Source organism: Syngnathus leptorhynchus, chromosome 7 (assembly GCF_054491065.1).
Source record: "Syngnathus leptorhynchus isolate UIUO chromosome 7, UIUO_Slep, whole genome shotgun sequence".
Taxonomy (NCBI): domain Eukaryota; kingdom Metazoa; phylum Chordata; class Actinopteri; order Syngnathiformes; family Syngnathidae; genus Syngnathus; species Syngnathus leptorhynchus.
This window is the reverse complement of record NC_141201.1, coordinates 14,001,795-14,024,496: the sequence shown is the minus strand read 5'-3', so window position 1 is coordinate 14,024,496 and position 22,702 is coordinate 14,001,795. Positions and strand designations below refer to the sequence as shown.

The 22,702-nt window shown below is 46.4% G+C and overlaps 1 protein-coding gene across 1 annotated transcript in view; it reads right to left on the bottom strand.

Annotated features, from left to right (window-relative positions):
• fat3a (FAT atypical cadherin 3a) overlaps nucleotides 1-22,702 on the bottom strand; it is a 191,713-nt gene that overhangs the window by 102,115 nt on the left and 66,896 nt on the right. Inside the window, exons 2-3 of the mRNA XM_085916854.1 lie at nucleotides 14,730-16,733; nucleotides 13,410-13,874 (exon numbers count right to left, since the gene is read on the bottom strand). Coding sequence (XP_085772980.1) covers nucleotides 13,410-13,874; nucleotides 14,730-16,716 — 2,452 coding nt within the window. The 5' untranslated portion in view covers nucleotides 16,717-16,733. The remainder of the gene's footprint in view (nucleotides 1-13,409; nucleotides 13,875-14,729; nucleotides 16,734-22,702) is intronic.

The following is a 22,702-nucleotide window of genomic DNA, read 5'->3' as shown; positions in this document are numbered from 1 at the left end:
TGGCTGAAGAGAGGCCGTCCTTATAAAGGAGGATGTGTACGTGGTGCATTTCTTTGTGTACGCTGAGTCCAGTTTTATTAAAGACCCGCTCCAGCTGATGACCTTTAGCCTTCAGCTGGTGTAGGTGGGGGGAGAACCAGGGGGCAGAGTGAGGAAATAAAAGAGTCTGGGTTTTGAGGGGGGGCAAGTGAATTAAGCTCTGCCCCTCAAGTGAATTACGTTTCTTCCCCAAATGAAACGATCAATGTCGACGAATCCTACAACGAATTTTATCCGACGGCGCGCGGACGGGGCATTGTTTACATAAAGGACGATCGATTGATTTAATGAATTGGAGTGACACAGATGGTTTTATAAATGTGTTATTTATGTAATAGTTATTAGAATAATTCAGAATGTTACGTCAGGCCCGTTTTCAGCTCTTCGTTTGTGTTTATGTCACGTTAGCATACCTATCGTTTATATATAAATCGTAATATATATAATCCCCGTCGGATCATTGTTGTCATTGTCTTGATGATTTCACGTCTGTAGTCTTCTTGTTTCACATCCCAGTCAGTCAGTCCAGTTATTATTTTGTTAAGTTGTGTCAGTTTGCCTTTTGAGTTTGCTCAACAAACCCTGGTCCAAGCTGCATTTGGTCACCCTGCTCTTTCCGCTCCTTGACACATCCATCCATCCATCCATCCATCCATCCATCCATCCATCCATCCATCCATCCGTCCGTCCGTCCGTCCGTCCGCCCGCCCGCCCGCCCGCCCGCCCGTCCGTCCGTCCGTCCGTCCATCCATCCATCCATCCATCCATCCATCCATCCATCCCACCCACTCACCCATCCATCCATCCATCCATCATGCAATGCAACATGCAATTTCTGGAGGAAGTGAATAATGAAATTCTGAACGTAAATATTTGGAATCATCCATCCATCCATCCATCCATCCATCCATCCATCCATCCATCCATCCATCCATCCATCCATCCATTGGATGGCTGCCTCGGTTAGTGGCTAGTGGTTAGTGGTTGGTGGCACCTAAGATAGATTTGTAAATCCGGCTTGCTATAAATAATTACCTCCATGACACCAAGGTTAATTGTTGTAATATTGTCCCTTCCTGAGTTATAACAACAATATGTTTTGAACTCAGATTTGAATGAAAAAAATGTAATAAAACTTAACTAAAGATACTTTTATGTACTAAACAGGAATATGTTTGGTGAGCTCCATCAGTGTGATATTTATTTTCTTAACTACCACACGTTTTTCATGACTTCAATTTCTGACAAGTGCCTGTTATTATTAACTAACTTAAAGTTATGAAGGTTCACTACAAACTCACAAATACCAATAAACAATGTACAAGTGTTCATCTAGGCGTTGGCTACCCAACAACGAGGGCAGCCACAAGCTGTGATTACCTGTTATTTTGCTCTTCAGCGTAGGAAATTTCGCGCATATGTGTGTGTTTGTGTGTGTGTGTGTGCGTATGTGTGTTTGTTTAGTTAATAAATGTAATTTTTCTTCAAGATTTGCTCTGTGTCCTTAGGGATTGGGCGCATATTACATGGTTGCATATGCTTTGCAATGAGAATTTTGAGTCTTTGCACCTGCAAACATTTTTTTCTTTTTCCTTGTTAAGTAGATAATACGGGCATGTACTAGAACAAAATAAGGAGTGTGCATGGAGCACAGAGTTCCAACTGGGGTTGTCTTCTAGCTGACAAAGAAATATGTCGAGTTTGGTCAAACTATACATTTTCATATTTACAGTAGGTTAACAATTGTAATAGTATGCAATAAATAATGACAGTATGTTTTGTGCTACAAGTCTGTAAAAGCAACATAGACAAAATGCTTATGTTGGTTAAATAAGTTGTTTCAGTACACTTAATTTAGTTGCAAGTGCTCACCAGAAGGACATTAGACTGGGTGTAGCACAATTACTCCTTGATCCACTTACCCCCATTGGCCCACGCTCAAGACAGTGCTCCATGGTCAAGCATGTTTACGTATGTCATGACATCTACATAGCAGAATGCTCTGAGACTGCAAGAGGAAGCCAAGCGTCCCTTAAAAGCCTCACCCCTCTAAAACAAAAAAAAAGATAAAATATGTTCTGCTGTCTGTATATTTTATTAACTAATTCTGTACTGAAATACCTTAATCTTTTGTTCAGAACTACTTATGACAGAAAACTGACCTGTCTTCCTTCCTATTGCCTGCAGCACCACTGCGCTTTACACAACTGGACGCTGAGTATTTATTGCTTCATTGAGAGGATTGTTTTACTGCATGAAACTTGACGGTCGTTCGATAAATGCTGAGCTTTATACCACCCATCGGACACTCAGCGTCATGTCTATGGGGTAATGAGCTAACGCGGATGATGATTAGATGATCTGATGAGCTTCCCCTCATTTGAATGGCCAGCATCCGCCACTGCTTCACAGACTGCATTACTCCAACAAGCTCCTGTTAGCTTCACATTAACCAGCAAAACGAACGAGACGAGCGGATGGATTTAAAATTGGACCAAAGCAATAACCATTTCAGGAAATGGATCGATGGTTATGACCACGGTGGGATCTGCGGTTGGCCAGTGAATGATGAGGGACCATGAAGATTAAAGTAAGGCTTAGTAGAGCCTTTACTGTAGTGTTCTGCGATGGTCTGTTTGGTAAATCCCCAGTTCTGTCTGTCTGTCTGTCTGTTTAAGTCTATGTCTATATCTATCTGTGTCTATCTGCGTCTGTCTATCCGTCTCTTTGTCTATCTATCTAAACAGAATATACTGTGAAATATAGAAAACAGACACCCTCCTTCTGGTCTATAATGCAGTTGCGGACACACATGGTCACGAGTACAACACTGAAAGACTTTCTTGGAGTCTTTGGACAAAGGTTTGCAGTAAAAGCTCACTGGTCAGGCTTGCCAAGGAAGTTACTATCGGACCATGATACTGCTGCACTGCTCATGTTGGGAGGATGCTTGGAGACACCAATTAATTAATTATAACCGCTTATATATGTAATTTAGAACATAATTTGTGTGTGTGGGGGGGGGTTATCTTTCCTACATGATATCAATCAATACTGGCCAACACGTTTTACCAATCCATATTCTGCAAGATTTAAATCCAATGAGGCAAACTGATTGCTATGATAAATCATCATTATCACATTAAAATGAGTAATACTACAATCAAACAAATCTCAATTAGAATGTAGTCAAGAAAATATATCCCGTTATTATCAGCCACTTTCAAATTAGATACAGTTTACAGTACATTGGTGCCTTTGCATATACCAATTTAATTCATTCGAGGACCACGTTTGTTATTTTAAACACTTGTATCTCAAATCTGTTCAAAAACACACACGGATGTACGCACGCACACACACACACACACACACACACACACACACACACACACACACACACACACACACACACGGATGCACACACGGAGATCTCACACACACACACACACACACACACACACACACACACACACACACACACACACACACACACACACACACACACACACACACACACACACACACACACACACAAACACACGCGAGTGGCGGAGGACTCAGGTGCGTCTCATCAGGCTCGTTAAATGAGGGCTCTTAAGGAGCGTGCTGTAAACCACTTGCTGCCTGAGTGTCCCTACCAGTGTGATCATCTCGACGGTTGTGCCTCTAGCTCCTCAAGCTTGCTCCTAGTTCTCGCCTTGCTCATCAACGCCACATTCTCCTGATCCTCTGGTCTGCAGTAAGATCTCCGCCACAGCCACGTTGAATTCTCTGATCAAGTCTTGTATTTCGCTCGTAGATTCCCTCCACGGATCACCGCCAAGATCCACCCCGTCTTGGCTGAACTCCACACGCTCCACCATTGCTGCTCCTGCTCCTTGCTCCTGGCTCAGATCCTCCCGCTCTACTTCCACCGCATCTCCTCCAATAAACACATCACTAATTCTGGACCTCTGAGTTGGTTTTCCTGCATGTGGGTCAAATCGATCGCCAAAACAAAGCCAGAACACTCAGGCCAATCAGACCCAGCAGAGCCACTCAGACGAACCTTTGCCGAACAGCAACACCAACTCCAGTCCCACGAATCCACTCTCCAAACCCTGCTGGAGCAGCAGCAGCAAACCAACATTCATCTAGAACAAGTGACCAGATTGCTTAAAGACACCCAGGTCAGAGAAACCCCCTCGCCGCCAGCTGTCGCCACAAGCACTCCAGTCTCGCCGGAGAGTCTGCACTTCGACGAGGTTCGTTCCCCTCATCCGGAGAAGTTATCTGGAGAGGGTGGTAATTGCAGGGGTTTCCTCCTGCAATGTTCCCTAGTTTTTAATCAGTCTCCCCAGTCTTTTCCCCACGACGGGGCAAAGATCTCATTTACTCCTCACGGGCAAGGCGCCAAGATGGGCTGAAGCCCGATTTACTGACTACAGGTGTTTTGGCTGTTCTTACAAAGACTTCTTGAAAGAATTTAAGCAGACCTTTTCGACCGAGACCGATCAGACCGGTGTGTCTTGATGGTTGTGGGGGCTTAGGCAAGGGAACAACCCCATATCAGATTTCTCCATTGAGTTTCGCACGTTAGCAGCTGTGTCTGGATGGGGCCCTGTAGCCTTGAAAACAGATTTTTTTTCAAGCCTTGAATGAGTTCTTAAAGGACGAACTGGCAGTCCTGGAAGAACCAGGGACTTTGGACGACCTGATTTCCCTGGCCATTAAGTTGGACAATCGAATTACAGAGAGACAGAGGAAAAATCACAGCCTTTTCTAACCAGGCCCAGTCTGCCCAGGCAATCGCCTAGCCAGTCCTCTCCAGAGCCCGAGGCCATGCAGATTGGCCGGGCCCAACTATCCCTGGAGGAGCTGCAGCGGCACCGCGAGTCCCGACAGTGTCTGTACTGCGGCTCCCCGGATCATTCCGTCGCCTACTGTCCGGTTCGGCCAAAAGAGAGGGTCCGACGGTCTTGAGGGGAGGACCGCCGGGCCAGCCGACATGTGTTAAGTCTCCTCGCTTCTCACAACCCGCCATGATTACAGTCCACAACCATCGCTACAAGCTATCCACGCTGGTCGACTCGGGGTGCGAAAGAAACTTGATCGACCAGGAATTCGTCTGCCGAGCCTCTCGCTGTCTCTGACTTGGATGGGAGAGGGCTCTCTAGCATAACCCAACGCACCAAACCCGTGGAGCTAATCATCTCTGGCAACCATCGTGAAGTCCTTTCCTTTTATGTCTTCCCAGTAAAAGCTCTTGTACTCGGTTTCCCATGACTCCAGAGACACAACCCCCAGATCAACTGGTCAGAGGGCCATATCGAGTCCTGGTCCACGACATGCTTGTCCTCTTGCCTGCAGTCTGCCGTGCCATCTCGCTCGCCCCTATTACAACCCGAGGAACCTGGTCCGATCGATCTTTCACAAGTGCCCAGAGAATACCATGACCTAAGACAGGTTTTCAACAAGACCAAGGCTTCATCCTTGCCACCACATCTCCCCTATGATTGCACCATAGAGCTTCTTCCCGGAGCCCCGCTACCATCCAGTAGACTCTACAATATCTCACGCACCGAGAGACAAGCTATGGAGACGTACATCAATGAATCACTGGCCGCTGGCATCATTCGCTCTTCCTCCTCACCCCTTGGGGCAAGGTTCTTCTTTGTGGGCAATAAGGATAAGACTTTGCATCGACTACCGTGGCCTCAACTTCATTACCGTCAAGAACAGGTATCCTCTTTCCCTCATTTCATCAGTATTCGAACCCATCCAGGAGTCCACCGTCTTCACCAAGCTTGATCTTAGAAATGCATATCACCTGGTCAGGATACGCCAGGGTGATGAGTGGAAGACTGCTTTCAAGACCTCGCTGGGCCACTTCAAGTACCTCGTCATGCCCTTTGGACTTTGCAACACCCCCACAGTGTTTCAAGCCCTAGTCAACGACGTACTCCGGGACTTTGTCAACATATTCGTCTTCGTTTACCTTGATGATATCCTCATCTAGTCACGGAACCTCTCCGAACGTCGTCGTCATGTCCGCCTGGTGCTGCAGCGTCTCCTGGAGAATCGCCTATTTGTCAAGGCTGAGAAGTGCGAGTTCCACAAACAGTCCGTCACGTTCTTGGGATTCATTCTCAAAAGAGGTCAAGTTCGCCCTGACCCCGACAAGATCAAGGCTGTCCTGGACTGGCCTATTCCAGAGAACTGCAACCAGATTCATCCGCAATTACAGTCAGACAGCCGCTCGGCTAGCAGCCTTGACCTCAACCAGGACAACTTTCACCTGGACTCAAAAATCCAACGCCGCGTTCATCGCTCTAAAGGAGAAGTTCTCACAGGCACCAATCCTCATCCATCCAGATCCCTGCAAGCAGTTTACCCTGGAGGTTGACTCTTCCAACAAAGGAGTAGGGGCTATCTTGTCGCGACGCTCTGACACTGACGGAAAGATTCACCCCTGTGCATTCTTCTCCCAACGTTTAAATCCAGCAGAAAGGAACTATGACGTAGGGGACTGAGAGCTTCTGGCCATCAAGCTTGTGCTTGAGGAGCGGCGCCATTGGTTAGAGGGCACCGAACAACCCTTATTAGTTTGGACTGACCATCAGAATCTGTCGTATCTGCAGTCCGCCAAACGCCTTAATTCTCAACAGTCCTGTTGGTCCTTGTTTTTCTCTCGTTTTAATTTGTCCATCTCTTATCGCCCAGGCTCCCAGAACACCAAACCAGACACCTTGTCCCGACAATTCGCTCCCGGCGAGTCAGTGGAGGAACCAGCTACCATCCTTCCCCCCAGTTGCACCATAGGCTCCCTTTACTGGGATGTCGAGGGGCTCGTGGCTCAGACTCAGCTTCAGGAACCCCATCCAGGCACAGGCTTACACGGGAAGACCCTATGTCCCTTCCACAGTCCGCTCCCACCTCATTCACTGGTTTCACTCTGCTAAATTCACAGCCCATCCTGGAACTAGTCGCACCATTGCGCTGATCACCAGACGCTTCTGGTGGCCATCCATAAGGACGTCAGGGAATACATTCTCGCCTGTCTCATCTGCGCTCGCAATAAGTCCCCCGCTGTACTTCTACAGCCTCTCGCCATACCCAAGCGTCCCTGGTCCCATATTGCGTTAGATTTTGTGACAGGCCTGCCCGTATCACAGGGAATGACCACCATCCTCATCATCGTTGACCGCTTCTCCTAGTCTTGTCATCTTGTACCGCTCAGAAAGCTCCCCTCTGCGTTCCAGACAGCTCAGCATCTCGTCAAGCACGTATTCCGCCTCCACGGCATTCCGCAGGACTTCCTGTCCGATCGAGGTCCACAGTTCATATCCCAGGTGTGGAAACAATTCTGCTCGGCCCTGGATGCGAAGGTCTCCCTGAAGTTGGGCTACCATCCCCAAATCAACGGGCAAACCGACCGCATGAACCAGGAGCTCGAGGCCGCGCTCCGATGCCTAACGTCCGATAACCCGGCTGAGTGCAACAAGTATCTTCCATGGGTGGAGTGTGCACACAATTCTCAGGTCTCCGCTGCCACAGGACTCTTTCCATTTGAAGTCTCTTTAGGTTATCAGCCACCGCTGTTTCCGGCCAATGAGAAGGAGATCGTGGTCACGTCAGCTTGTCACCATATACGGTGCTGCAGGAACGTTTGGTGTAACGCCGTGAAGCCCCTTCACCGCTCCATCGAGCAGAACCGCAAGTATGCCGACCAGCGACGCAAGCCTGCCCCACTGTATTCCCCAGGTCAGAAGGTCTGGCTTTCCTCTCGAGATGTTCCCCTCAATCGTGTCACGGAAACTGGCCCCCCGCTTCATCAGGGCATATGAGATCCTGGCGGTGATTAGCCCCTCAGCGGTCTGTCTCCGTCTTCCTCTGAGCCCCCGAGTCCATCCCACCTTTCACGTCTTGCAGATCAGGCCAGTTGAATCCAGCGCGCTCCTTCCTCCGGCCGAGCCCGCGCCTCCTGCCCAGGATCTTGGTGGAGACACGGTCTACCCGGTCCGACGGATCGTGGACGCCCATCGGCGGGGTCGTGGGTGGCAGTACCTCGTCGACTGGGAGGGCTACGGTCCCGAGGACCGGTCGTGGGTGCCCGTTCCTACATCTGCGACCCTACCCTCATCTCGGACTACTGGTCATCAATCAATCAATCAAGTCAAGTTTATATAGCCCTAAATCACAAGCAGTCTCAAAGGGCTCTGTCCTCTGCATTTAACCCATCCCCATGTGATTTTGATCCATCCCCTGGGGGAGAGGGGAGCAGTGAGCAGCAGCGGCGCCGCGCTCGGGAATCATTTTTGGTGATCTAACCCCCCAATTCCAACCCTTAAATGCTGAGTGCCAAGCAGGGAGGCAATGGGTTCCATTTTTATAGTCTTTGGTATGACCCGGCCGGGGTTTGAACCCACAACCTTCCAGTCTCAGGGCGGACACTCTACTACTAGGCCACTGAGCTGGTCATCTCTTCCGTCTTTTTCTTCTGGGCCGCCGGGGGGCGGCCGTTGAGGGGGGGTGGTGCCAGGGTCCGGGGTGGTGTTTTTTTGTCCACAGCGAGCAGCCGTGAGCAGAGTGGCGGAGGACTCAGGTGCGGCTCATCAAGCTCATTAAAGGAGGGCTCTTAAGGAGCGTGCTGTCAACCACTCGTCACCTGAGTCTCCCTACCCGTGTGAGCATCTCCACGGTTGTGCCTCTAGCTCCTCGATCTTGCTCCTAGTTCTCGCTCATTAACGCCACGTTCTCCTGATCCTCCGGACTGCAGTAAGATCTCCGCCACAGCCACGTTGAATTCTTTCATTCTTTCAGTTGAATTCCAAGTCTTGTATTCCGCTCGTAGATTCCCTCCACAAATCACCGCCAAGATCGACCCCGTCCTAGCTGAACTCCACATGCTCCGCCATTGCTGCTCCCGCTCCTTGCTCCTGGCTCAGATCCTCCCGCTCTACCTCCACCGCATCTCCTCCAATAAACACTCAGCACTCATTCTGGACCTCTGAGTTGGTTTTCCTGCATGTGGGTCAAATCGATCGCCAAAACCATGACACACACACACACACACACACACACACACACACACATGCAGTAAATAAAAATACAATCAGCACATCAAGAGCATCCCAGATCTCGGGTATTTACAGATAGAGTAATTTGTATGCGTGCAAGTGTGCGTCCCCTTTTCAGTGTTCTGTGCTTTGGATTAAAGACACTCTACAAAGCTGGTTTTGTTGGGAGACAAAGATGCAGCCCTCCCTCCCAGTTACAAATTAATTACAGTACAAATAGAGGCCATGGATTCTGTTGTGTGGGTAGTGTGGAAACTCTGTGTCACCTCTCCTAAAACAAGAGAGGTGACACAGTGATTAAGAGTCTTGATGTGAGGAGCATTCAACTTAACTTAGTGGGTGGGGCACACACACACACCACGTTTGTAACTCGAGACACTTGTCTCTCAAATAATCTGTTCAAGCACGCACACACGTATAGGTGAGGGTGCACCGATTGGCCCATCGATCTATTTGTCAATCTCCCGCCCCATTCTCCCATCACTTGTGAACAAGGCTCATCTACTTTGTACAGCATCTTTTTTCTAACCTGCAGAGGGCACACACCCCTTTTCCGACTCAGACCCTCGGTCCCAGATTTGGAGGTGCTGATTTTCATCCTAACCACTTGATACTCTGCTGTGAAACACTTCAGAGAGGGCTGGAGATTGTCGCTTGAGGAAGGCAACAGTGCCTTATCACCTGCAAATAGCAGGGATGCATTGCTATTGACACCAAACAGGGCCTCTTCAACACCTCAGCTGAGCCTGGAAATTTTGTCCATAAAGTTTATGAACAGAATCTGAGGCAAAGGGCAGCCTTTGCAGAGTCCCAATTCACTGGAAACATTGCAGTGTAATGTTAGTTCAATTAATTTGTATTTATTGATTACTTTGTTCAAAAAAAACTTTCCACATCCTTCAAGATTGATATTTTGCTTTTTCTTAAAAAAAAAAAAAAAGGTTTATTTTTACCAAACTCATAGTAATATCAGTGCTGTATCATTATCGAGAAATTTGGCAAAAACATCTACCGTATTTTCCGGACTATATGTCGCAGTTTTTTTCGTAGTTTGGCTGGGGGTGCGATTTATACTCTAGAGTGACTTATGTCTGAAATTATTAACACATTACTATGTAATTTTACATGTTATTTTCACACTAAACTGCAAGAGGGCACGCTAGGTCTGTGTTGACATATGTGTTGATGAGTCTGATGTAAGCGATGTACAGGAGGAAGCGCCACATCTTCTACCTCCGGTGTTAGCGGAGTTGTTTAAAAGTGACACAGAGGATGAAGACTTCATTGAATTGAGGGATTTGGAGTGACGAGGATGGTTTGGTAAACTTGTTAGCGTGTTATTTATGCTATAGTTAACTAAATAACTCTTAGAATGTTAATATACCAGGCACGTTCTCAGTTCGTTGTTTGTGTCATGTAACGTTAGCATACCTTACAATTATTCAGCTTGTTGTTTACTCTCTTCTATTCTTATTTCAAATTGCCTTTCAAAATGACATGTCTGTTCTTGGTGTTGGATTGTATCAAATAAATGTCCCCCCAAAATCCGATTTATACTCCAGTGCGACTTCTATATGTCTTTTCTTTCTTTATTATGCATTTTATGGCTGGTGCGACTTGTACTCCGAAGCGACTTGTAGTCTGGAAAATACTGTATAGGATTTTGGCCATATCACCATTTCCATTTGCAGGGTTAATTCAAAATGGGCTTTATTGACGTAGGAGAATATTATTAGCAGTACCAGTTTTAAAAATGGCTTTGTCTCTATTACCAACATTCCGTTGTCACGTCAGCATGATCAGCACCTTAGACAGTTTGGTGTTAGTCTACCTGACCCACATTGCTCACAGCCACGTCTAGCAGTGATCACCACTGATTGCCTGCGCCTGTTTTGCTTCCTCTCCCAGATCTGACCTCTCCCTGATTATGCACTCGCCTTGCCCTTATCTGCCTCGACGACGCACGATGCTTGCTTCCACCTCGTCCACCTGCAGTTCCAGTTTCCCCTTTTTTTTGTCTAAATAATAACGTTCGTGATGCACATCGTTGCCCTCTCTCGTCCGTGACAGAATTAAACGGCCAAGAATGCAACCAAGAATGGACCGTCTTGAACTCGTTCGTGACATCCGTATTTCATTTTGCCCATCTTGGACTGTGGAACTGTTTTATACGTAATTATTGTGTTTTACAAAACTGACTCGATTACTGTAATTTTCGAACGATAAGTTGCTCCGGAGTATAAATCGCACCAGCCATAAAATGCACAATAAAGTGAAAAAAACACATATAAGTCGCACCGGAGTATAAGTCGCACTTTTGGGGCAAATTTATTTGTCAAAATCCAACACCAAAAACAGACATGAACCAGCAACAACAGGGTAAACGATACAGTATGCTAACGTGACATATACACAAACGAGGAGCTGAGAACGGGCCTGACGTAACATTCAGAGTTATTCAAGTATTACATAAATAACACGTTTATCAAACCATCTGTATCACTCCAATTCATTAAATCCATCGATCGTGCTTTATGTAAACAATGCCGCGTATGCGCCGCATATGCGCCGCATATGCGCCGCGCCGCTGACGTCAGACTCGTTATAAGTTGCATTTCTAATTATTCCAGACCCATATAACGATATATAAAGTATATTTCAAATACCTATCATATTAAAACAATATTATCAAACCATCTGTGTCACTCCAAATCACTAAATCCATCGATCAAATTCCTCGTTCTTTATGTCAACCACGCCGCGCGTGCGCTGCAGAGATCTAGTATATAACTATATTGTAGCGTGAACAAAGTACCAGGAAAGACGTGGGTTTGGTAAACAGCTCTTTATTTAACAAAAGAGTTCAACGAGCCAACAACTACTGAACTTCCAGCCACAGAGGTGGAAGAGAGCTCCATAAATAGGACTGGGCGTGCGTAAAAACCATGTCCGAGCCCCATCCACCGTCCCCGGACAGCCACCCGGCCAAGCACCGGCCCCCGACTTCCATCCACGGAGGTGAAAGAGAGCTCCCGTCGAGAAGGACCGGGGGTGCGTAAAAGCCATAATAGTTTTTCAAACCTTCTGTGTCACTCCAAATCATTAAATCCTTCAAACTATTCGTCCTCCGTGTCACTTACAAACAAAGCCGCTAATGATGCCGGTAGTACAGGGGGCCCTTCGTCATCTTCGTCATCCCGTGATCGAATCCTTTGCCCTTTATGTAAACAACCGCCGCGTGGCACGGGTGACGTCACTTGCAGTTCAAATGACAGTAATCCCTTGCTACATCGCAGTTCGTTTATCACGGTTTCACTACATCGCAGATTTTTGAATTTTGAAAATTTGTGAAAAGAAATACATATAAGTCGCTCCTGAGTATAAGTCGCCCCCCTCCCACACAAACTATGACAAAAACCGCGACTTATAGTCAGAAAATTACGGTATATGTGCTGATGTGAGTGCTTGTGTGTGTGGACGTGGATAATTTTTGTTTAAAGTTCTAATTGCATTTATAGGGTTTTTTAAGAGCTTCGAGCTGATTTATGAGACCTGCCACAGCTCAGTTAACAAAAGCAATAAATCCTACCCTTCACTGTGCTCTTGGTCATCACCTCAGGACAAGCACAAGTTAAATACTGTTTCTCTGTATGTCACAGTAATCGTTCTAGTGTACAAGCGTGCACTCCAATACAGTTGAGCACCCCAATAGTGTTTTGCTGTGACTTTTTATTATGACTTTATATTTTTCATTGAATTTAGTCACAACTTTTCCACTTGGGATGTTTATACAGAGGATAGATCATATTTCATTCATAAGGATGACGCCAGAGGACATCAAACCTTATGAATCATTGTAGAAATCAGTTCATTGCATAATGAATGCATTATTATTAATGCCATTGTTATAGTTTTTTATAACCCCTAGCAAATTGCAGGAACAAGGGAAAGTGGGTGGGGGGGGTATGCGGGATTCGAAAACAGACATAAACAATTGTCTTTTAAGGTAGTCTTCAAGTGTCTTCTTCACAGAGCTGTGATCTCCATTGCCAACTTTATATCACACGCCCACGGAGGTCTTCTTGCAACTCGGCTATGTTCAAATCCACAGTGATACATAAAGCAAAATAAAAATACCAGAACTTGGTCTCGTTGGCCTCTGCAGAGATTAAGGCCATGCGTTGTGCAAGATTTGCACAGAGCACAAAATTAGAGCTTGATTTCTTCTCAGACAAATGAGGTTAAAACAAATGAAGGCCATCCTATAAATAGCATGGCTATAATGTATAATTTCCAAAGAAATCCTACCTGTTTCTTCATCAATGGCAAACCGTCCGAGTCCACTCCCATCTCGAATCGAGTATTGTATTTCTCCATCTCTGCCATCATCCTCGTCATTAGCAGTGACTTGCAGAAGGGTAGATCCAATGCGTGCATTTTCTTTAATTAATCCTGACAAGGCAAACTGGGAAAAGTATGGCGTATAGAGGTTTTCATTAAAATCCAAGACCTCTACCTCCACAAAGGTGACAGAGAGAAGAGAAACTGGTTTTCCCTTGTCTTTGGCCCGAACAGTGAGGTTGTAGATCTGCTGTGTCTCATAGTCCAGCTCCTTGGTCAGACGAATAGCTCCGCTTACTTTGTCTATCTCAAACCATCCGTTGTAGTCATTGGCTAAAGAGTAGCGGACTTGGCCACCCAAACCGAGATCTAAGTCTTGGGTTTCTATCCAGGCCACAAGTGTTCCAATTGGAAGATCCTCTAGAACCCTGGCTTTGTACACAGTTGGGATAAAGAGTGGGGGACAGTCATTTACATCTTCCAGTATGACTTTTAATGAAGTTACAGAAAACCTCTGGCTCCCTTTATCTGCTTTGTCTCGAGCCTCAATTTTCAAAAATAAAGTAGAGCCAAACTCCCTGTCAAGTTGCCCAGCAACATATACTATGCCATTCGTGGAGTTGATACCAAAGTGGGTTGTGCTGGTCAAAAAAGAGTAGAAGACTTCCCCATTAGGTCCATTATCTTTGTCAATGGCCTCCACTTGAATGACATCTGTCCCTATGGCTGTGTTTTCAGGTATGACAATTCTATAACCTTCTTGTAAAAACCGAGGTGCATTATCATTAGCATCCGTGATGTAGACAGTAAGCAACCGCCAGGCAGCTTTCTGCGGCAGGCCAAGGTCATAGATAGTTATGTTGAGGAGATAACGATCTCTTTTTTCTCTGTCCACGGGAAGAAAGACGCGAATAAGACCTGTTTCCATTTCAATTATAAAACAGCTATCAGTATTCCCATCTGAAATCGAGTAAATAAGGCGGCCATTGAAACCCGTGTCCCCATCGTAAGCATTAATCTGGAAAACACTTGAGCCTACCTTTAGATCTTCACTCACAGAAATATCAGCAGGGAAAGAGCTTTTAAACTGGGGCATTTGCCGATTGACAGAAAAAAGGTCAATAAAATCTTCCTCTATTTTGGGCTTGTTGCTTATTTTTGACTTTTTGAGTAATTTCTCTGCTAATTTTTGAGCTACCCTTGTTTCCTTGCAATTAAATCCTTTGGGAGAAGATTTCCCATGAACAAGTGAAATGTTAACAAACATGGGTTCAGAAAAATTCTCACCATCTGTGGCCGTTATTTTGAGACTGAAGACACCATTCTTTGGATTGGCTGTAGCCAAGGTCCGTCTCAATGCAAGGACTCCTGAATCAGGGTTGAGGTCAAAGTACCCCCATTCATTACCTGAAATTATTTTATATTTTACTAGATCCAACTCATCAATATCAATAGCGGACATTGTTGTGATGACTTCATCCATTGGGAAGTCTCTGGAGATCACACCCTGACATGCTACTTTCTCAAACAAGGGTTGGTTATCATTGGTATTCTCCAGCTGAATAGTAACATTTACTTCACTTTCTCGCCGATAAGGTGAGCCCCAGTCAGATGCTCTAACTACAAACATGAAGCTCTCTGATGATGATTCAAAGTCCAACTCTTTTGTGGTGCTGATGACACCAGAGAACTGATTAATTTTTAATGGCAGTGTCACAAGACTGGAAATACTGTAAGTTATGTATCCATTTTCTCCTTTATCCACATCAATTGCAGAAACAGTTAATACAGTGGTCCCAACTGGTACACTCTCGTTGACAAAAGCCTTGTAAAAGGACTGAGTAAATGTTGGCGTATTGTCGTTGGCATCCTCAATAGAAATCTGGACTTTAACTTTGAGCTCACTATCAATTTCCATAATCTCCAGGTGAAATACATTCTGAGCTACCTGGGTAAACCAACGAGTGGTGGAGATGACTCCTGTTAGAGTATTTATTTGAAAAAATGTGGAATCTGCAGAGGGTATCAAGATATATTCTGCATCATCTGGCTCTGGTTTTATTTTCACAGCCTGTACAATAGTACCTGGTGGTGCTATTTCACTCAAATTAACATCATAAAACTCATGCTCAAACTTGATATCCACTGTTGGTTGGTTGTTAACGAGAACATGGACAACTTTGACAGCAGAGAATTTTGGTGGGTTGCCTCGGTCTTTAGCTTGTAGTGTGAGGTTGCAGCCATGTGGGTAAGTCTCCCAGTTAACCGTCTCGGAGGCCTTTATGACAAACTCGCCTTCATCAGCTCTTTCAATGTAAAACTGATCAGATAGGTCTCCTCCAACTATGACTAAAGAGTCTACATCACCATTTAAACCTTCATCTGGGTCTTCAACAGTGACTATGGCATACACTGAGTTTTTATCAAGCCAAGAGGGGTTGTGGGAGATCACTTTGATAAGGGGTGCATGCTCATTTACACGCTCAACATGGACAAAGAGTTTGGCCGTGCTACTGACTCCGTTATTTCCATAAAGCTTCATGCCACGGTCCACTGCCAGTATTTCCAAGTCATACCGGCTTTGTTCCTCAACATTGAGCTTTCCACTGAGGGACACAACACCACTTGTTGGATGCACTGCAAAAAGCTCTCGTTTTTCTTTGAAAAAATAGTAAAACTCCCCATTGGAGCCGATGTCAGCATCGGTAGCCGTAACTTGTGCTATGCTAGTCCTGAGTGGTGTGCTTTCTGCTATGGTCACAGAGTAAGTGGTGGGGGAAAACAATGGACGAAGATCATTCATATCCAAGACTTGGATGCTGACTTTAGCCCAAGTCTCCAGTAATGCCTCTCCCTTAATGGAGGCTTTGACCGTCAAAACATAGTTGTCCTGAATTTCTCTGTTTAAGATGGCAGCATTGCCACCTTTGGTTCTTATGCGCAAGAAGCAGAAGTCACCCAGCACATACTCCTCAGCTTTGAAAAAACCCTCATCATCTCCTGATGTGATTCTGTAGCGAATCTCCCAGGAGCGCTGTGCCAGGTGGATGCCCATTTTAATTTTACTGTTGGCATAGGTGCGAGCAGCTGAATTTTCATGGACTGTGGCATGGTAAACAGGATGAGTGAAACCAAAATTAGGTGTATTTGGAGGGGCCCCTTGGATGTTCTGGCCGCAGCAGGTTGGTGGTTTGAAGAGAAACAACAGCAGCAGCGAGATGAGGCCAAGCAGAGGGGCACGCATGCCTGCCCACTGGCCCATATTCACATCCATTCCATCATCACTCCATCCTGAAACAGAAAAATACAGATGATCACAGTGAGAGAGATTTACTGCGACAAAAGGAACCAGAATTTGACCTTTGAACGCTCTACTCTCATGGGCGACTAATTATCCAGTAGACCACAAGACTGACTGGATGTGGGGAGGGGGAGACAGCGAGTGCACGTTTCTTGGGGAACCAAAATGAGGTATGACATCATCCTTTTGCAGTTATAAAACAATGACCATCAGTTGCAAGTTTTATAAAAACAACAGGCGGTTTGAGCAGGAACAAAATAATTATATAGCTAGCAAGATAAGTGTAACATCACCAAAACAAACACTGAAGGAAATAACTGCATAGGATTAAATGATGGGCTACTTCATCATGACCCTATCATAATCATTTTCCTCAAATACGCAGAAGCTGTAGACTCAAAACCATGTAATAGTTCCAGAGGCAATGGGATATGGTTTAGAACAAGTTAATGTGTTCAGAGTATGTTCTCTTTTTAAAAGAACAAAATGCAACCGCAAATATGTGCAAAGCTAGTTTTAGGAAGACAGGCCTGATCCGGTAAATGTCATGTGGTGGTCAAAGGAGAGCCACACTAGTCTGTAACTTGATGATTTGGCACTTTCCACAGCAAGGGATACATACAGTTTATATTGGGCGGGACAAGAAAGCATACTTATAATAACATATTGCCAAGTACAAATATAACATTCACAGCTACATATAGGCTCATGTACACATTACTGTTACAAAAACAACACTTTATTGTCTTGCACAACACTCTTGACCTCTGAATGTTTGTTTGGTTTTGCCTGCCTGGCCAAAAACCACCTCTGTGGAAGCAATGCAAACTGAGTACGAAGCCAACATTTAAATATAAGTCAAATCATTCAGGAAAGTCAGCTTCCAATCCACACCGGTGAAATGAAGATGAAGAACCCTGCAATTTTCATCTGACCCTAAACTGTCATCAGAATATCAACTTCAGTAAGTGAGGAGGTTGAGTGGTCGCGGAGTTTGGGAATGAGAAGAGAGGCATTTTGAGGACTTTACTGTGAAAAGTATCTGAAATAAATCTCTGTCGCTTTTACTAGGTCGTTCATTTTTCTTAAAAGAAATATAGCTAAGTGAGACCTAATAGATAAGCAGACTTATGATGACTCAACTCATCCCAGACAACATGCAAAATAGCAGGTTTAGATCGTTAATTGTGACAAATATGTAGCAACAAGAATGACAAGGATAACACAATAAACTCAATTTAAAAGGTGTAGAAAATGCAATTGAAAGGTATTTTGGAAAACTAATGCCATAGACATGTTATTAAGGCACTTGGCAACTGTTTTAAATTATGGGCATAAAATGTCTTCTTGATGTGTCCTCTGTGCATCCATTGCAGCCTGGTCTTCCTGGAAGAGGGATCCTCCCATCTGTGGTCTCTTCTCATTTCTGCGAGTAGGAGTTTTGAGTTTTTCCTTGCACTCCTGGGAGTTTAAGATCAGGGGATGTTTGAGAATACCGTAATTTTCTGACTATAAGTCGCGGTTTTTGTCATAGTTTGGGTGGGGGGGTGACTTATACTCAGGAGCGACTTATATGTGATTTTTTTCACAATTCAAAAATCTGCGATGTAGTGAAATCACGAAAAACGAATTGTGATGTAGCAAGGGATTACTGTCATTTGAATTGCAAGTGACGTCACCCGTGCCGTGCGGCGGTTGTTTACATAAAGGACAAAGGATTCGATCACGGGATGACGAAGATGACGAAGGGCCCTACTTACTACCGACATCATTAGCGGCTTTGATTGTAAGTGACACGGAGGACGAAGAGTTTGAAGGATTTAATGATTTGGAGTGACACAGAAGGTTTGAAAAACTAGACTGCTCAAAAAAATTAAAGGAACACTATAAAAACACATCAGATTTCAATGGTGAAAAAAAAAAGTTGGATATCTATACTGATATGGACAGTTTAATGTCTCAGGAACATAAGGATGCCACATCTTTTGATGGAAATAAAAGTTTTCAGCCTACAGAGGGCTCAGTATATAGACACCCCAAAAATCAAAGTGAGAAAATGATGTGGCAGGCTCGTCCATTTTGCCTAAATTCAATTTCTGCAATTCAAAACTCTTTTCAATATCTTATGTAGCCCCCACATGCTTGTAAGCATGCTTGACAACGTCGCGGCATGCTCCTAATGAGATGACGGATGGTGTCTTGTGGGATGTCCTCCCAGATCTGTCTAAGGGCATCAGTGAGCTCCTGCAAAGTCTAAAGAGCAACCTGGCGGCGTCTGATGGACCGAAACATTATGTCCCAAAGGTGTTCTATCAGGTTTAGATCAGGTGATCGTGAGGGCCATTCAATTGTGTCAATTCCTTCATCCTCCAGATACTGTCTGCATACTCTTGCCACATGAGGCCGGGAATGTTGTAGATCAGGAGGAACCCAGGACCTACTGCACCAGTGTAGAGTCTGACCATGGGTGCAAGGATTTCATCCCGATACCTAATGGTAGTCAGACTGCCGTTCTCTAGCCTGTAGAAGTCTGTTCGTCCCTCCATGGAAATGCCTCCCCAGACCATCACTGACCCACCACCGAACCAGTCATTATGAATGATGTTGCAGGCAGCATAGCGCTCTCCTTGGCTTCTCCAGACCCTTTCACGTCTATCACAGGTGCTCAGGGTAAACCTGCTCTCATCTGTGAAAAACAAAGGGCGCCAGTGGCGGACTTGCCAATTCTGGCATTCTATGGCAAATGCCAATCGAGCTCCACGGTGCTGAGTAGTGAGCATAGGGCTCACTACAGGACATTGTGCACTGAGGCCACCCTCGTGAAGTCTGTTTCTGACTGTTTGGGCAATAACATTCACACCAGTAGCCTGCTGAAGGTCATTCTGTAGTGCTCGGGCAATGCTCAACCTGTTCCTCCTTGCACAAAGCAGCGGATATTGGTCCTGCTGATGGGATGAGGACCGTCTACCGCCCTGGGCAGCTCTCCTAGAGTAACTGCCTGTCTCCTGGAATCCCCTCCATGCTCTGGAGATTGTACTGGAAAACACATCAAATCTTCTTGCAACAGCACGCATGGATGTATCATCCTGGAGGAGTTGGACAAACTGCGCAACTTCAGGAGGGTTAAGAAATCGCCTCATGCTTCCAGTCGTGATAATGACTCTTGCTAAAGCCAACACTTGTGGAAAAACAGTTAAAAAAAATTGTTTACATAAAGCACGATCGATGGATTTAATGAATTGGAGTGACACAGATGGTTTGATAAACGTGTTATTTATGTAATTCTTACTTGAATAACTCCAAATGTTACGTCAGGCCTGTTCTCAGCTCCTCGTTTGTGTATATGTCACGTTAGCATACTGTATCGTTTAGCCTGTTGTTGCTGGTTCATGTCTGTTTTTGGTGTTGGATTTTGAAAAATAAATTTGCCCCAAAAGTGCGACTTATACTCCGGTGCGACTTATATATGTTTTTTTTTCATTTCTTTTTTTTTCACACACACATCTATTAATCAAGATGGCGGCCCGTGCACACGCAGCGGCCTCTCTCCGTCCCAACCGATCGGTGTTTTGTTCATTTAATAAGTGTTTGTCTGACAGTTTTATGTGTTTGTCTGATCGTACCACGTTGCGCTACAAGTACAGCAGGCAGGTTCTGCTCGACATTGGCGAAAGCGAGTTTTGCGGCGTTTCGGACTTTGATACGGGGACATTAAAGTCACTGGGACTACTACGGCCTGAATCATCGCCGGACTCGTCTGCTACTCCTTCCCCGGACAAGCAGCGTCGGAAGCGGTGTGCGAGGAGGCAGAAGATGGGAAAGCGCGGAAGCGTCTGGGCCAGGCTAGCGGCGAACCCAACTCGCCTGGCCGTGCCTTCCATTCTTCTGGCGAATGTCCGGTCGCTGGACAACAAGATGGATTACATTCGTCTGCTGAGATCCACGAACCGGGCAGTGAACAACTGCTGCGTGCTCGTGTTCACTGAAACTTGGCTGAATGTCAACATTCCGGACTCTGCTGTGCAACTGGAGCGGCTAGCGTGCTATCGAGCGGACCGGGCAATTGAACAAGGAGGGAAATCGCGTGGAGGAGGTATATGTGTCTACATCCGCGACGAATGGTGCCGGGACTCTGTAGTGGTATGCAGTCACTGCTCGCCACTGGCGGAGTTTGTGATCGTTAAGTGCCGTCCTTTTTACCTACCAAGGGAGTTTACTGCGATTCTGCTTGTCGTGGTCTACATCCCGCCTTCCAACGTTGGAAGTGACAGGATTATGAACTGTATCGGGCTGTCAGTGATCAGCAGACGGCGCACCCTGACGGTCTCATCATCTTCGCTGGTGATTTTAATCATGCTGACCTGAAGTCTGTCTTTCCAAAGCTTCACCAGCATGTTACTTTTCCAACGCGTGGTGGCAGCTTCCTGGACTTGGTCTAAACTGCACATAAAGGAGCTTTCAAGGCCACCCCCTTCCCCAACATCGGACGTTCTGACCACGTCACCGTTCTGCTTACCCCCGCGTACAGACAGAGAGTGAGAACTTCCAGGCCGGTTCGCAAACGTGTTAGGGTGTGGCCTGAGGGGGCCTCTGATGCTCTTCGGGACTACTTTGGCACTACAGACTGGGAAATGTTTAAGCAGGCAGCCACTTGCAACAATCGGACGGACATTGAGGAGTATGCTGACTCTGTGACCTCTTACATTGCTAAGTGCATTGATGATGTGACCCTCATGAAGTACGTCGTCACTCGGGCTAACTGGAAGCCATGGCTGACAGGGGCTGTCCTCGGTCTGCTGAGGGCCAGGGACAAAGCCTACAGGGCTGGGGATGAAGCGGGCGTGAGATCAGCTAGGGCAAATCTGTCCTGGGGCATCAAAGAAAGAGAACGCCTCTCTTCCAAGATTAATGCCCACTTCTAGGACAGCGGGGATGCTCGGGGCCTGTGGCGAGGCATTCAGACCATCACGGACTACAAGCCGCAGAGATGTGAGGGCGACGTCCCTCCGCTCAACGAACTGAACCGCTTCTTTGCTCGCTTCGACGCACAGAACGGCACTTGCCCGCTGAAGACCCCTCTCCATTCGGACGAGCAGCCTCTGTGCCTCTCTGCCGTTAGCGTGAGGAGGACGCTTGCTGCTATCAACACCCGTAAGGCGGCGGGCCCGGACAACATCCCGGGACGGGCGCTGAAGGACTGCGCTGAGGAGCTGATGGATGTCGTAACGGACATCTTTAACATTTCCCTGCGGCAGGCGGTCGTCCCGTCTTGCTTCAAGGCTGCCACCATCATACCTGTGCCGAAAAATCCTGCTTCCTCCTGCTTCAATGACTACCGCCCTGTGGCACTGACCCCCATCGTCATGAAGTGCTTTGAGAGGCTTGTCTTGGCGCACGTCAGATCTGTTCTTCCCCCCACCGTGGACCCCTTCCAGTTTCCCTTCCGACCCAATCGGTCCTCTGAGGATGCCATCTGCTCTGCCCTCCACTCTGCCCTCACCCACCTGGAGAACAGGGACTCGTATGTGGGATTGCTCTTTGTGGACTTCAGTTCTGCATTCAACACCATTGTTCCACAGCGTCTCATTTGCAAACTTGACAAGCTGGGCCTCAGTACCTCCCTTTGCAACTGGCTACTGGACTTCCTCTGTCAGAGGCCTCAAGTAGTGCGTGTAGGCGACAGTGTCTCCGGCAGCATCACGCTGAGCACGGGGGCCCCTCAAGGCTGCGTGCTCAGTCCGCTGCTCTTCACCCTGCTGACGCATGACTGCACTGCGACCTACAGCAGCAACCGCGTGCTGAAATATGCAGACTGTGGTGGGTCTGATCACCGGTGGCGACGAGACTCACTACAGATCGGAGGTCGACCTTTTGGCCGCTTGGTGCAGGGACAACAACCTTCTGCTGAACGTCAACAAGACCAAGGAGATTATCATTGACTTCCGGAAGGGTCACGCCC